The sequence below is a fragment of the Ptychodera flava genome, chromosome 2, assembly GCF_041260155.1.
Source record: "Ptychodera flava strain L36383 chromosome 2, AS_Pfla_20210202, whole genome shotgun sequence".
Classification (NCBI taxonomy): domain Eukaryota; kingdom Metazoa; phylum Hemichordata; class Enteropneusta; family Ptychoderidae; genus Ptychodera; species Ptychodera flava.
The window spans coordinates 52010520-52026188 of NC_091929.1; the positions used below are offsets into that span (position 1 = coordinate 52010520).

A 15669-nucleotide genomic window follows, 5' to 3' on the forward strand; every position below is an offset into this window, starting at 1 on the left:
TATATATATTTGTCCCTAACTCAGTAACCACAAGTGCTACACCCTTAATATATGGTATGATGGGAGAGCTTATGACGCAACATATCTTACTTCATTAATTATGCGCATATCTAATTTTGAGCGAGCCAATATAGCTAGAGGTCTGAATTTTGGTATATAGGGATAACTTAACAATACTATTTTTTAATGTCACGTGACCTCGGTGACCTTTGACCTCAAATGCACATATTTGTCCATAACTCAGTAACCACAAGTGCTACATCCTACATCCTTCATGTATGGTATGATGGGATACTTTATGAAGCCACATATTGTACCTCATTTATTATGCGCATATCTAATTTTGAGAAAGCCAATAGAGCTAGAGGTCTAAATTTTGGTATATAGGGATAACTTTGGAATACAATTTTTTTGACAAAATGTCAAGTGACCTTGGTGACCATTGACCTCAAATATACATATTTGTCCATAACTCAGTAACCACAAGTGCTTCACCCTTCATATATGGTATGATGGGAGAGCATATGACGCCACATATTATACTTCATTAATTATGCGCATATCTAATTTTGAGCGAGCCAATAGAGCTAGAGGTCTGATTTTTGGTATACAGGGATAATTAAGCAATGCAATTTTTTTTACAATATGTCACATGACATAAACATATACACTCCAGTGATACTTCTCAGTGACCACATTTCCCTGCCCAATCAAGGCTAATACTCCTATTACAAGTGGGGACTATGTCTTTGTCAATAACTTGTTTTTACTGGAACACAAAACCAACTGGCAGAGTTCACCCATAGAATAAACAAAATGCACCCAACATTTAAATTTACAGTTAAGAAATCACTAGAAAAAAATATAATTTCTCGACGTCAAAATTTTGAAGGGCCCAAGGCACAACCAAGAAAATATTTTGGATATTAAAACCCACACAAAACTAATTGGAACATTCCAATACCTGCACAGAGAATCATATTACCCAAATCAAATTTTAAAGGACTAGTTGAAGGTGAAATTCTCAGATACTTCATTACATGCAATGACCCAAACGATTTCAAGGAGATAGTTGATTTCTTTACAAGCAAATTAATGTACAGAGAATACATGTAAAAAGAAATAACTAGAATGACAACAGAAATCAAATCTTCACAACAACATATAGGCCATATATTAAAACAAAAGACTTGAAAGAAAGTCTTGCAAAATATTGGGAGGAACTTGAAAAGGACGAAACATTAAAAACCCTTTTCCCTGAACCCCAAATAACAGCCTACAAAAGAAACAAAAACATAAAAGACACACTTGTCAAAAACAAAATTCACAAAAAATCTCAACACAAGATAAAAATATGGAAATATTGGCTTTATTTTTGAAGCCAATAACACATGAAAACGACAACAAGAACAAGCATATAAAAATCAAAATATCTGACACAACAACTTAGGAAAGACAGGACTTTGCGACTGAGGAGAAACCACACACTTGGGTTTTGAAACATTGATTTCGGGATCACAGCTTTCAAAACACACCACATGCTAGATCCGACTATGTCTTGCCATAGCTTTCCCTAAACAAACAACACGCGACTGAAATTTTATCAAGCACAACTAATACAACCTTATAATGCAAACAAGGGGACAAAACCGAAAAAATAACATTACAGGGCATAAATCCTCCTCTTATATACATCACTATTGACAAAGATCCGTTACGGAGCCCACACTACCGCAGTACCACCATAAACAATCAGATTTGCAACCTCTTCCCCCCTTATACACAATAGATGCTGACCAAATACTTAAAAAACTCCAGTCACCTACAAATATCACTATGAGTGGCATATTATACTCTTCATGACTTCAATTAGACTTCTGATATAGAGAATTTGTGTTTAATATTGACTGTCAAAACTGATAAAGAAGTTGCCTCTTTAAGTATTCAAATGTGTAGTGTCCGTGACGCTACTGAAATATTGATCACAATAACATGTTGGAAACCAAATGTTCAGTAAATCATTTATTGTTCACTTTATAGTGTTACTAGGACAATTATGCGTTGTATAGCATTTTCTACATACCAGTTATCATTGTATACATACCAGTTATCTCAAGAATGTTCGCATTCAGTGTTGTATTTTTTATAAAATTTTCTGGTTATTGAAAAATACCCGTACTACAAATATTCTTTATGTCAAACTTCCTTAATAATATGTTTTTGATTTCTTTGTAATCAATTTTTGTCATAATTTTACTATTTTATAGGTTTACTGGTTATAATTAACAATAGTTTGTTTCACACATATTCATGAATGTGTAGTGTCCGTGACGCTTTTACCATACTACAAAATTACTAGAAAACTAACAGAAAATGAGCAAAATTTTGCTGCAAATACTAATAATGTTTCCTAAAGACTTCAACAATTGCAGTAAAAAATAATTTAAATGTACTGAAGGGCAAATCTGTAAACTAGAGGAATCATAAGCTCATGGGGAGAAAAAATGATTTTTTTTTCGTAACAAATCATTTTTCAGGAAATCATGTAAAGCTGGGTAAAATCCTGATACATTCACCTTATTTTCTACAACAGATGTATATATTTTCTGGTTAAACTTTTAAAAAGAATATCTGTATAAATGTTGTATAGTCTACTATGTTATTTCTCCATGAACTCATAATATTCTGTAGTGTCCGTGACGGTGTGTTAACACAATAAAGAACTGGTTGCCATGAAAATACTGAGAAACTTTGGTTCACAACTTTTCAAGCAAATATGTACCAAACCTTAAGCTTGGTGAATTTAGTAAATTTAGATATGTGTCTACGAGATGAAATTTTGACAAAAGTGAAACATTCTAGAGCACCCTGATTGTGACTGAGCCGTATGTATTTTGTGATTACACCTAGTTAATCTGCCCACCTTATAAAATCCACTCATAATTGTTTGAACAAGAAAGTCGCTCATGCTCACTCCCTTTAACGTTATTCGTATAAAGTTATTTCAATAGTTTCGAAGATTTAAAAAGAACATTAGATGTACCGGGCATCTAAAAGACACTACGTGTATAGAGGAAAGAGGCTTCACAGTTAGCTTTGTTTTGTGTCGCATTGCTCTTGACTCGTTACAAATCACATATGTTCATGAGTTCTCTCATATCATCGAAAATTGCCGTAATCATTTCAATTACAATCCAAACTCACGGCAAGATTTACGCACATTACATATAAAGCTACTGTAATGCCAGAAACAAATGTTGTCTTCAGTTAGTGTACTCACATTGCTGATGAAATATCGAAAATGTCTCCTGAAGAGAGTAGGACAGAATTATTGATCTTATAACTACATACCAGCCCAGCGCCCACACAAAAAATGTCCAATTTGGGATCATTGCCCGTTAACTAATTCTATTGTTCCCTTTGTTTTTCGTCAAATGTTGGGTTAGTCCGATGTACTTGACACATTTCGGGAAACTTGTACCTGGTTGGTCGAAAGGCCTCTTCACATAATTTTGTATGGCCCCTTATGCTGCGTATTTAGTGGTTCAACAGTAGTCAAAAATACAGAAAAAGAAACATCACGGTGGCATCTATTAAGTGAAGTACACAAAACTCCTCCGTCTGGTGAACATGTGTAGGAAGACCAATCATTAGCAGTTGTCAGGTCCGAATCTCCGAATTCATGGAATCCTAAATCAAACCGATCGTCGCCAAACAAAAGACATGCATACGAGATTCAACGAACCTCATACGAAAAACTAGCCTAGGCTAACGGAAAACAGAACCTGTCCGAGTTCCAAACAATACAATTCTTGTCACACTTAACATTGTGTCTATTTTGTCCACGAGTTACATTTTCAATCGCATGAACAACGGACTCTGAATAGATCGGCAAGTCATCATATTTTATTCCTTTACCCTGTAGCAGTTCTGGAATTGTAGATGGCAAAACAGCACTTGGAATATCACTTTGCATTTCATTTCTGTCCGAGTTGAACTCTGGATGTTCCTTGTCAAAATTAATGTCCCGCTGTGCAGAACGTTCAGCAAATGTCACTGATTGAGGTGATATTTTCTGCAGACCACTCAACAAGTCTTCCACTGTGCCACCTCTGTGCTTGTTTTTATTATGAGGTACAAACAAACTCTTGACTGCTGGATTGATGGTTTTATTGTGATCTAAAAAATCAAAAAATTTGACTCACCCTGCAAGACAGGAACAATATGCACTATGAATCTCTCCATTTTTCTTATGTATGACAACCCATACATCATGCGGCATAGCGCTGATCTTCTGTGATGGTATGCATTTGGATTTAAGTATACAATACTTCTTATCAGTTCCTACATGGTGATAGTTTACTTCAAACAGGAACTGTGAAGAAAAGTAGCTGAAAGCTTTGCCTTCTTTGTAGTCTCGGAGCAAACGTTTCCGCAATCCAGCAGATTCAATATCTGTTTCATGTTTGCGTAGATAGTCACTTATATCTGCTAAGAATGTTGGTGGCCATTTACTCATTCCTGTGTCCTCTGTCTCCCATCCTTGATCAAGTTTAATAGGATCAGGAAAATCGCCATCATCAGTAGGAAGAAGTCTTAAATATCGAAGTTGGCGAGAAATTTCTTCTTCTAGGACTGACGCATTGACAGGGATCTTCAAAGTGTTAGCTGCGAAAGCAAGAGCTTGGAGTTCACTTTTCTTTCTTCCTGTTACTGATATATTTCTTTGCTGTAAATATGCTTTTAGAGCTGGCACATGACACCGGCCAAAATCTTCAAGTCCAGCTTCATCACCAATGTCATAAAGAGACATATTTAACTATTCTGAAATATCATGAAAGAGCAGGTGATTGAACTACCACTAGATATTAAACTTTCTTGCTGAAAGAAAAATAAATCAATTTTCAAGATATGCAACGATTAGTTTAAAATAAAACACTGATAAAAAAGGATCATCAACAGAAAGTTTTTGTTGACATCCTTCACACTATAATACTCAACATCATATTTTAGATACCGGCAATATGATATGATATGATATGATATGAGAGTTTATTCTGGTTCATAATTTATGAAGTATGGTGAATGAGTTGGGTGATACAGTAATCAACAAATTTGACTAGAGATATATGCCTGCTAACACGGATGCCTCACATAGTCCATTTTAATGCATCAATTTGGTATACATAGTCACGGCCCAGGGACCCTGTTGCTGTGGGTCCATAGCTATGGTGTTTTCGGTCTGGATTTCTGCCTTTTACGGGCTGGTTTTGACTTTCACGTTTTTCAACCCTGCTACCAAACTTGTAAGTCAAAACTACACCGTAAAAGGCAGAAATCCCCTCCGAAAACACCACAGCTATGACCCACAACTAAACTTGTACTGTGAATACCGTATAGCGTGGCCGATATTTTGAGAACGTACAAATTTGTCCTGAACTATTTGCATAATCAGCGGCATCACATTTGCTACAAATATGACAAAGGCAACTCGAAGTCAACACACCGGTAAAACTCAGAGAAGCAACCATTATACTATCAATAGTGTCCTCGCAAAGTGTATGGGGCAACGACCGCAAATGTACACAAACACGAACGCCGCAAAAAAATTTCCAAATTTCAGTAAATTTTTTGAATAATTGGCACACTGTTACATCAAACACCTTTCAAATGCAGCAAAATACAAAATAATGAGCGGATGGCTTACCTTTATCGAATAATTAGGTGAAAAACACGCGAAATCCGGATATGACAAGAGCTGAACTGGGTTAAAGAATAGGCGATGAGGTCAAAGTGGTACCCTTGATGCGTAACAAGCACAATGCATCATTGGTATAGAATGTCAAAGTTCAATATGGCCGCGGAACTGTGGCTATTCGGACCATAGTTCACTTACTGCTTCTTGTTTTTATTTACAATTTGGTGGCAAAATTGCTCATTATTTTTTTCGACGCCACAAGAATATGACTTACTGCCGTGGTATCGTAGAAAAATTCAATTACAATCGACCTATCTTACGATCGCGTGAGTGCGGGAAACTCGAGTAATATGTACCAAACCTGCTTGATGTGTTATCAACTCACAGCACAGATGCTCGATAATAAAGTTTACTTTGACGTGCCTATTTTTTTCTAAAAGGAAGAAAAGACTTATTTCTGAAATTTTTCCGACATCAAAGTTGTCATCTACTTCTTTCTCGAACTCTTTTGCACCGATTCTTGGTTCCAGATAACGCATTTCAACATACGGATCGTTTCCGGTGACGTGACGCGTGGACGCCCGAGCAAAAATAAAACTTTCTGATTTCAACTGATCACGCAAACTTTATTATGTTTTAAATACCAATGCGATGTCATCAAAATAACAAGAATGATAAGTAAACTTTTTGTAAATCACAACAAACTCTCCGGCGGTTCAGAAAAATCATAAATATTTAAACCATTAACCTATTTTCTTTTATGGAGAGTCTCTCCCTCAATCGCCCTTGATACCCTCCTTTTCACCAGTGCATTTGCTTTCCAGTGTAATTTTGTGGTACAGCATCATCTTGAAGTCTTTTTCTAATCCCAATTAGATTGTGGATCGTCAAACTGCCGATGAAGTCCTTCTCTTGGAAACGGCATTCGCATACGTAAAAACATGCACTGTACTTATAATTTTGAAAACTTCTGTCAGTGCCAATCTTTACCGTCAACAATTTCTAAAGGCAGTATTTTCACTTCAGTTTTCGAATCATGTAGGTACATCCGTAATACTTACAGACAGGCTAAGCTGTTTATGAGACTCCCTAGATCATACCCCTTAGCCAATGCACCAAAACACGAAAACTTTCATCATCATCATCCGGGCATTTCTCCCGCCATGCTTTGCGAAGGAAGGATACAATATGGCCGCGCACAGTCGGTTAAAAAGGTCTACATATTGCCTGATTTTGATATCTATTTCATAGATAACTTCAACAAATCGCTGTTTCTGTGCAAAAAATAATGATTAATGCTTTTATCACATAAATATAAACCTGTATAGAGCTGATTACATTTTGGATGGACTATTCCTTCAAATGTTCGAAAAATGGATTAAATCGGTAATTACCCTTCTATGTTTGTTGTGTAAATACAATCCACTGCTGGCACCACGCATTTGTCAGTTCAGGGTATAATTTTTTTCTAATTTCACACGATCTGCAATCCCAAATATGTTCTAAATTCCTAAAACTGATAGTTCAACTTAGTCCTGGTGTAATAAAATTCGCAGAAAATATTGCGCGAGAGGACTTTTTGGCCACACTGTGTGACGCATAGGTCGTTTACACAAATCGTAGATTTTTTCAGTTCCGGTTTTGGGCAGTGAGTACATTATTCAAATTAGTTACTTATCTGAATAATGTACTCACTGCCCAGCTTAGTATAAGTCTACGGCGCCCTGACAGATTAGCCTGATTTTTCACCTGTGTACAGTGAATGAATATATCTGAAAGACGGTGTCTCAGATTTCCCATAAAAGGCCTGGAAGTGAAAATATCGTGACAAACGTGAAGAAAGGCCGATAATTTATGCAAAAATCGCCAGGTTGACACTTTGAAGGCTCATTGTGAGAAAACAAAAGCGAATTTCAAAAAGTCCGGGACACGGTTTTTGTTCAGTATACCCAGCCGTCGATTGCCGTAAACATATCACCAAGGCCGATTGGATATTTGTACTTACACTTTTTGAGTAAAAAACAAAAAAAAAACACATGTTTTTTGTAAAACAACCGTATGCGCACTGTTTTTGAACAACTAACAAATTTTCTGAACTCTTCGGTGACCAAGCAGATAACAAAATTACCACATGTCGTGTGTGTGACCACTTCTTCTATGTGAAAATGAGGATTGAAAATAAGTGTCGATGAACCAGAGTCGCTACCTTATATTGACGCCTTTTAATCAGTATGCGTCTCGTAAATTGTAGAGACCAAATGCATGTCATGTTGTTGTAATTTATTTCAAATTTGGCGAATATCAACGATGCAAATTCCAGTAAATTTGAAAAATAACACGGATCGGTGGCGAACGGACGCAGAATCTCCACTGTAATCGTGCAGAGAACGTTATCGATCGATATTCTTTTATCGGAAATGTATACATTGTTGTCGTGCTCACTCGCAGGTCGTTCCCAGCTGACAATGGCGCCAAACTTGGCAATTGTGCGCCAAAATGTGTTGACACGTAAACGCATCGCCAAAACTAAATAAGTGTTGACTATTCACCTTAAGTACAAGAAACCAACGGATATGTTGATGTTATGGTCTATAAGTCAATAATATATACATGTTATGTGGAATATAAATTATGTGACCTCATCACAGGAGCCCGTACGCCATCAGATTTCAATCGATATTCTATTGAAAATAAATTGATACAATTTTCGCTGTCGTCACTAGCAACTGGCCGAAAGCGATCTGAGGTAGAATATATGCTTCGCGGAATACGAAACAATCAGGCATACTTTTTGTCCCGCAGTGACATATATATACATACATACATACATACATACATACATACATACATACATACATACATACATACATACTTGTACATTTATATACATACGGACACACACACACACACACACAGGCACACACACACACACATACACATACACACATATATATATATATATATATATATATATATATATATTATATATATATATTCCAACAGACGATTAATGGCGTCATATCCGGTTAAGGAGGAAGTGAAGCCGGACCCGCGTGGACGATGTTGTCATGTACAGCAACACCTGGAAAGAACACATCAAACTCATGCGGAAGGTCTTCTAGAGACTGAGCAAAAGCAATGTAGACTGTCAACCTGACCAAGTATGAGTTTGCTGGGGCAAGATGACTTACCTTGAAGATACACTAGGACAGGGTGAGGTAAAACCTGTTGATGCCAAAATCAGTGCCATTTTAAGTTTTCCCATACCAATTAAAAGAGACAACTGATGCGCTTTCTCTGTATGGCTGGTTGCTACAGAAAGTTATGTCAAAATTTCTCCACCATTACTGAGCTTTTGAGTGAATTACTTAAAAAGAAAATAAAGTTTGTTTTGTCAGACCAATGCCAACAGGCATTTCATACACTTAAAACCACACTGTAAAATGTTCAGTCTTGTCCGCACCAGATTTCAGTTTGCCATTCAAATTAGCCGTAGATGCTAGTGATGTGGCTACTGATGCTGTTTTATTTCAAGAGGATTGTCATGGGATAGATAATCCTGTTTGCTACTTTTCACGCAAATTTAACAAACGACAGAAAAACTATCCTACTATTGAAAAAGGGTATTTATCTTTGACATTAGCTTTAGAGCATTTTGAAGTTTTGGTTACTTCTTCATATTCGCCAACACTAGTTTATATTGATCACAACCCTCTTGTTTTTCTGCCTAAATTAAAAGGCAAAAATCAGAGATCGTTAAGATGCGGTTAAATATTATAGGAGTTTATTACCTTGACATAAGACATGCAAATGGCACATAATTTAATTGCAGGCTGTCTTTAGAGTATTTAGAGCTTATTGTTGTTATCACTTGTAATATCACATTTAAAAAGGAAATCGAAAATATTCTTTTTTGAAGAGGGGTTGTATTATATTGGTCATTTTCCCCTAGACTCATGCTCTAAGTTTAATTAAGCTAGGACATTGTTCTTCAAGGCTTTAAAGTCAATTAGTAATGTTTACAACTTTCTATAAATTCAATTAGTTACAAGTGGAGATATTTTGAGAGCAATAATTAGCATATCAATAGAATTTATAGATTGTTATTATGTTCTCTTATATAACCAGTTAAGTTTAAATACTTGGTTGATACATACTTGGTCCAATATTTTGGATTATATCACTTGCATATTATTTCAAGACTTCAGAAACTCCAGCAGTATTAATTTCATGACTTTCAAGAACTTCACTGCCACGCTTGATATATTCTGTGGACTTTGCGCATCCTCAACCCTGCAAGCAAGCCAAAGGACTATTCACTTTGTCTCAGTGTTTGACTCAACTTTGGAGTTTGAGCCGTCCCAGCTGAGATTAATATCCCATAAACTTTCACAGTTTGTACTTAATCACTTGACTTTGTGATTAGTTTTATTTTTTCAATAAATTTCAGTTTAAAGTTAATTGCTGAGTTCACTTTTTACTCACGTAACAAGTCTTTAACTGGTATCATAGCGATACACTTATACTTTACACCTAACCTGAAACGTTTGGGTGGGCCAATACATCCATTTTATACCATTGATTGCTATGTTTGCTTTGTGGAGACAGATCTTCTACTCAAACAACGATTTCGTATCGATGTTTATGCAGTAGTGCAACTTTTACTGGACAAAGTCTATATCGACATATTGTAATATGTAATATGTAGTCTCTGTTATCGTTCTACTCATTTTTTTTGCAGTCATCAATTTCACATATATTAGATTAAGGAGCTCTAGATTAAAATTACTTCAAAGGAAATACAAAATGCGAGCGCTTTTGATAATGGGCATAAATGTATATATGTAGCTACGTGACGCATGACTGAGTTTCATTAGCACAACTTAGCAAAATATGCAGACTACGTAGATCATGTCATCAGAATAGACTTATGCACTAGCAAAATGTTTTGAACAGGTAAAAAGCAATCAGAACTGGTACAAGTGGGATACGTTTCGTGGAGTGGCCTTGAGTACGGTGTGTCCCTCTACTTCTATCACTCTAGTTATACACATATATGTCTTTATTCACAGATTTTGTCGGGTGTAACTAACAATCTGACCAGCAGTACATATGAAATTCGGGAAGTCTCCGAAGCAAATGAAGGATTATACATTTGTTTATGCCAATGTGGTTCGCAAGATGCACCAATGATCACGAATATTGCAATCTGTCCAAAAGGTATGATGACAATGATTACAATGATAATAAAGACAACGATGGTTTAAAGTAAAAATTTACATAATTGTTTAATAATGCAAACCATTGATGAACATTTTAGGAGAAACAAATATAGAACTTATGTATAATTTTATTTCATATTTAATAAGTATCTTACAACACTATCCACTTTAATCATATCTTAATCATGAATTATTCATAGAAGTTGGTCGGGAGCTATTTTACCGATCAAGTGGAGGGGTCATTTTCAGTCCAAGGGACACCGTCCGGGGACTTATTCGTATTGTCATGTCCATGTGTTCGTCTGTCCGTCTGTCCCTCCATCCGTTTAAGCACATATCTCATAAACGGCTGGTGCAATGTTATTTAAACTTTGTACAAGGATTACTTTTGGTGTCATACATATCTACGTTGATTTGTTTTGTGATCCAATCTAATATGGTCATGTGACGGACATTTTATTAGAAAAGCGGGGACTATGTCATCGGCAATTACTTTTGAAAATGAGCTATATTTCAAAAGCGACTGCACAAAATTTGATAAAATTTCGTAAAGATGTTCGACACACAGACCTCTGTTCCTAATTAGAGTGATTTGTCTAGAATACTTCATCAAATTTGATTGAACTTTGTACAGATGTTGATCTAACAGTGCTGCAATACAATTCATTGACACGTAACGGTATCGTTTATGAAATGTGCCACACGTTTTAATCTGACTGTGTTATAATAGAATGCAAGAAATATTTGGCAACATCCTGTCGATTAATTACTACTTGACATACGATGGTAGGTCACATTGTTTTACGTTTCCACTACCATGGACCTCATCTTTAATCACAGACCCAACAGGATTATATCTTCTCCAAGGACTTTTAATCAAAGTACCTATTAACAAGTGGTGACTGTGTCATCAACGATGACTTCTCTTTTGTTTTTTGTTTTTCCTTAAGACTGCTGGACTTGACAACTTTCATTAATATCGATTAGGTATTATCAGCACTGTTAAACATGGAATTTCACTCAAAAATTGTACTTAAATTGAATCGTCGACACTTTTTACATTTTAGGCGATGCTTTTATGTTCTAAATATTTTGGCACACTTTTGCCAAGTTTGGCGCATTGTGAGCTGGGAAGGAAATGCGTGTAAGGAAACACAACATATGTCTTGTTGAAAGGTCCCTATCTCCTTACAGGAACTGCTCTGGCTGTGACCTTGTCCAGCAATCGTCCGATGCAATCATCGTAATAACTCGATCATTCCCCAAACGCTAACGTGTTAGGCTAAATCATTCACTTCACATAGCCATACACAAAAGTACATCATACTCAACGATAGTCTGCGAGCTTTTATTTCCTTGTCAACTGGTGTAATCAAGGGCCGTAATACCGAAAAATGTTGTCCGTGCACAGTCAAGTTCAGCGGTCCTAGGCCAAAGACATTCACACATTGTGCTTTCGCCAGCACGCTTGTCTGTACCACAGACAAATATAGACAGACTGGAAACACGGCATGCCTTTTGTTCCATGGTCGTCTCGGTAGACTATTGGCTTTTCATATTAAAATGAGCTTCAAAGGTGTTAAACTTTTTGGAGGCTTTGTTTGTGGTTGATAATTGCACGAGATTATGCGAAAAATACGACGAGATGGCATCGTACTGCCAGTCGCGTAGCAGCCATAGTTACTTTGTGAGCTCTCAGGTCAGAAACACTGCTTCACGCCAATCAAAACATAACACGCCAGCAGTTTCATAAACATGTCCTTCCTTGACGCACTTGTAAAAGACGGTACGACTGACCGTGAACCATTGAGTAAAACCAGACAGTATCGATAAAAGACTTTCAAATTTGGTTCAAACACACTCATTATATATTCATAAAAATATGAGAGGAATTTTTAAAACGGTAAAACTCACTTTCCTGAAGCTCAAAACACTCCCGTTTTCGCCAGCACGTCCACTCCGCTCAGCACCACACGACAACAACAACACAAACTTTGCCGAACATACTTTCGCTTGACAATTGGCGAAATCCGAAAATTACCAAAGGATGCATGGTCGGCACTCTTCGGTAAAGAGAGGCGAGAGCAACCTGAGGCGAGACGAACATGGATGGGTACGGAAACCGATTCACGACTTAAACAATACACGTTGCGAGTCTGTCTATGTTTGTCTGTGTCTGTACCGTGGATGACACTGTGGCTACTGGCAAGTGAGGCGACAGTTGCTTGTCTCATGAGCACTATTAGGACGAGTTCTATGACCTACCCCTTACAAAACTGAACTGCCTATTAGCCAGTCCACATTCCTGTGTGGAACATGTTGAATGGATATTTGAGGAAAAATAGGCAGTCTATAGCAGTCCAACCCGCCACATAACAGTATTGCAAATATGACATGTTAAAATTTGAACATTCATCACTAGCTATGCATGTGAAATCAGACTCGGCCATGTGAAGTAACCATTCATTACCAGTCCTATTGAATTTATGACGGAAGGGAAGATTTTCAATGGATTGAATGGTAGCTTACACATGTGGTAGTAAAAATTTAGACATGCATTAATAAACTGCAAGGACTGACTTGTTGTCAATTCTCATGTATTCACATCCCTACTGTCTATTTAATTTAAATAAATTAGGCGGCACCCTTGTGTAGCGTTTGTTTTACTTGGGTTAAGTTTTCAGGTGAAATTACTCATGTTTGCATTATACAAATGCTACATGGGTCACATGCACTGGCTACCAGTTAAATTTTTCTCAGACTTTAATGTTTAGAGGATATAGAAGCACTAGTTTGCAGTTTTAAAGTGACAGTATGTATAGCTGTAAGTTTTTTTTTTTTTTTTGTTAATTTTTGAGTTGTGTATTAACTTCCCTTACTTATTATTCACAAATTTAAGTTTAATTAGCTCGTTATATTATCAATACAACCAACATACATTTTGGGTGCATGTTATTATAAAAGTTCACTGTTATTGTTTTCAACTGACGTTTAGTCCAGACTAAAATGTGATTACCAACAATATAACAATGCTGACTGTACATAATACAGGTTCTGAACACTGGACATTTGAACATGCTTTAGAAAATAGAATAACATAAGCAATACTGGCTAACATGATTTTGAAAAGAGAGAAAAAACTGTAGTCAATATAAGAACAAAATTTCTGCCAAAATTATGAAGTTACAGACTATCGCTTATATAAGGTTAGAATTGGTTTAATTCATTTCCATTCAAAAAAGAGACCAGGGATTTTCAGTATAAACCAATGATTATGACAAGAGGGAAGTCATGCAGATCACTGCAAACATCTGCGAGCAGCGTCTAAATTAAAAACAGCACAGATCAATTTAAACACCGTTTATTTTTATTTTCAAAAAGTGAAATAATTAACACATGTTCACCGCTAAATATCCAATATGATTGGAACCTGCATTCTATTGAAAGGTACTCACATTTTAGACGTAATATGGTTGGATCTGTCATTAAATATTTCTCATACGGTCCACGTTTTCACGTACGTTCGTGAGCAACTGGCTATGCAGTCATGTACGTCACAACTACGAACACACTTGCGATGGTTCTGCATCTGCTATTGTAAAACTTTCGCGACTACAACTTACATAAAAGTTAATGGAGACGCAGTACGGGTACTGTTTTATTTCCCAACCGTACAAAAATCGAGCCGGATGGCCTAACGGTTCTGACGATATACGTTGTCGTGACTTGGAGGGACCATACCATGGTTTCCACTTGCAAGAGTGGCCGGGACGCAACAGGGTACCACCGGAAGGGTCCCGTAAATGAGTGTGCTGGAATTTATAAACAAGGCAGATCAGTATTGCAACGGTGTTCACTTAGTGTGTTTGACTTCAGTATTTTAACTGATTTCTTCACATTAAGTCATTTTTTGTTTATTATAAATATCTAAAAGAACAGTCTACGCATACACGAAATGTCACAATTTTGCGACGATCACGACCCTTGACCTTTTGATATATCAGATATCACATTGCATCTTTCAAATGAGACTGCGCAGAGTTTATTTTGAAGTAATGGCTAACAGTTCAGATCTTACGAATTATGGCTGATTTCTCGGTCACTTCTACCCCCAGCGACGACACAGTTTTAGTCAAAACAGCAAGTGAGTTATGTCTAAGAGGTAATGTTTCAGTAGGCATGAAGGTAAAGTGTATTTCCCCCGCGACTGTGTTGGATCACAGAGGGACCGTGGTTGGATGCAGTGACCGAGACAGCAAGTCGCCGGTGACGATAATTTTCCATTCATCCGGTAAGTATTTGAAATGCATATTTATAAAATACTCTTATAAAGCTCAAGAGGTAGAAATTTTGATTCCGAATACCTTTTACCTCAAGAAGGTAACACCAACACGTAGCGCCACGTATCGAATACATTGCTATGTGTGACTTCAGACTATGGACACGATGATGGTACATTGACTTCACTGTTAGCCTAGATTATATTCGTCCGCTTGCCTCCGTACCTCCGACCCACTCACTGGGTCGGAGGTACAGCGGCAAGCGTATGAATAGATACTAGGCTACTCCACTGTGCACTGCTGGCGATCGTGAAGATGTGAGCCTCACCAATGCTCGAAGTCAATCAGATAATGAGTTGTGCCTGTTTTTATTCACATTGCAAAACTAGCTCAATAAACATGTTCAGATGAATTTCTTACTCGCTTTCAATTTTCCGGAGTATGCAATAATTAGGCGAAATGAAAATAT

The 15669-nt window shown here is 36.8% G+C and overlaps 2 protein-coding genes across 2 annotated transcripts in view; both read right to left on the reverse strand.

The window, feature by feature from the left end:
- Positions 1–15669, reverse strand: part of LOC139123450 (piggyBac transposable element-derived protein 4-like) — a 909605-nt gene that overhangs the window by 459098 nt on the left and 434838 nt on the right. The gene's annotated exons all lie outside the window — the stretch shown is intronic.
- On the reverse strand, positions 4202–4813 carry LOC139150917 (uncharacterized). The gene has a single exon (XM_070723392.1). It carries the CDS (start codon positions 4811–4813, stop codon positions 4202–4204), a length of 612 nt encoding a protein of 203 aa, XP_070579493.1.

Bases quoted from the DNA above. Each gene is read 5' to 3' on its own strand.
- LOC139150917 (XM_070723392.1), bottom strand. From the start codon at position 4,813: ATGTCTCTTTATGACATTGGTGATGAAGCTGGACTTGAAGATTTTGGC.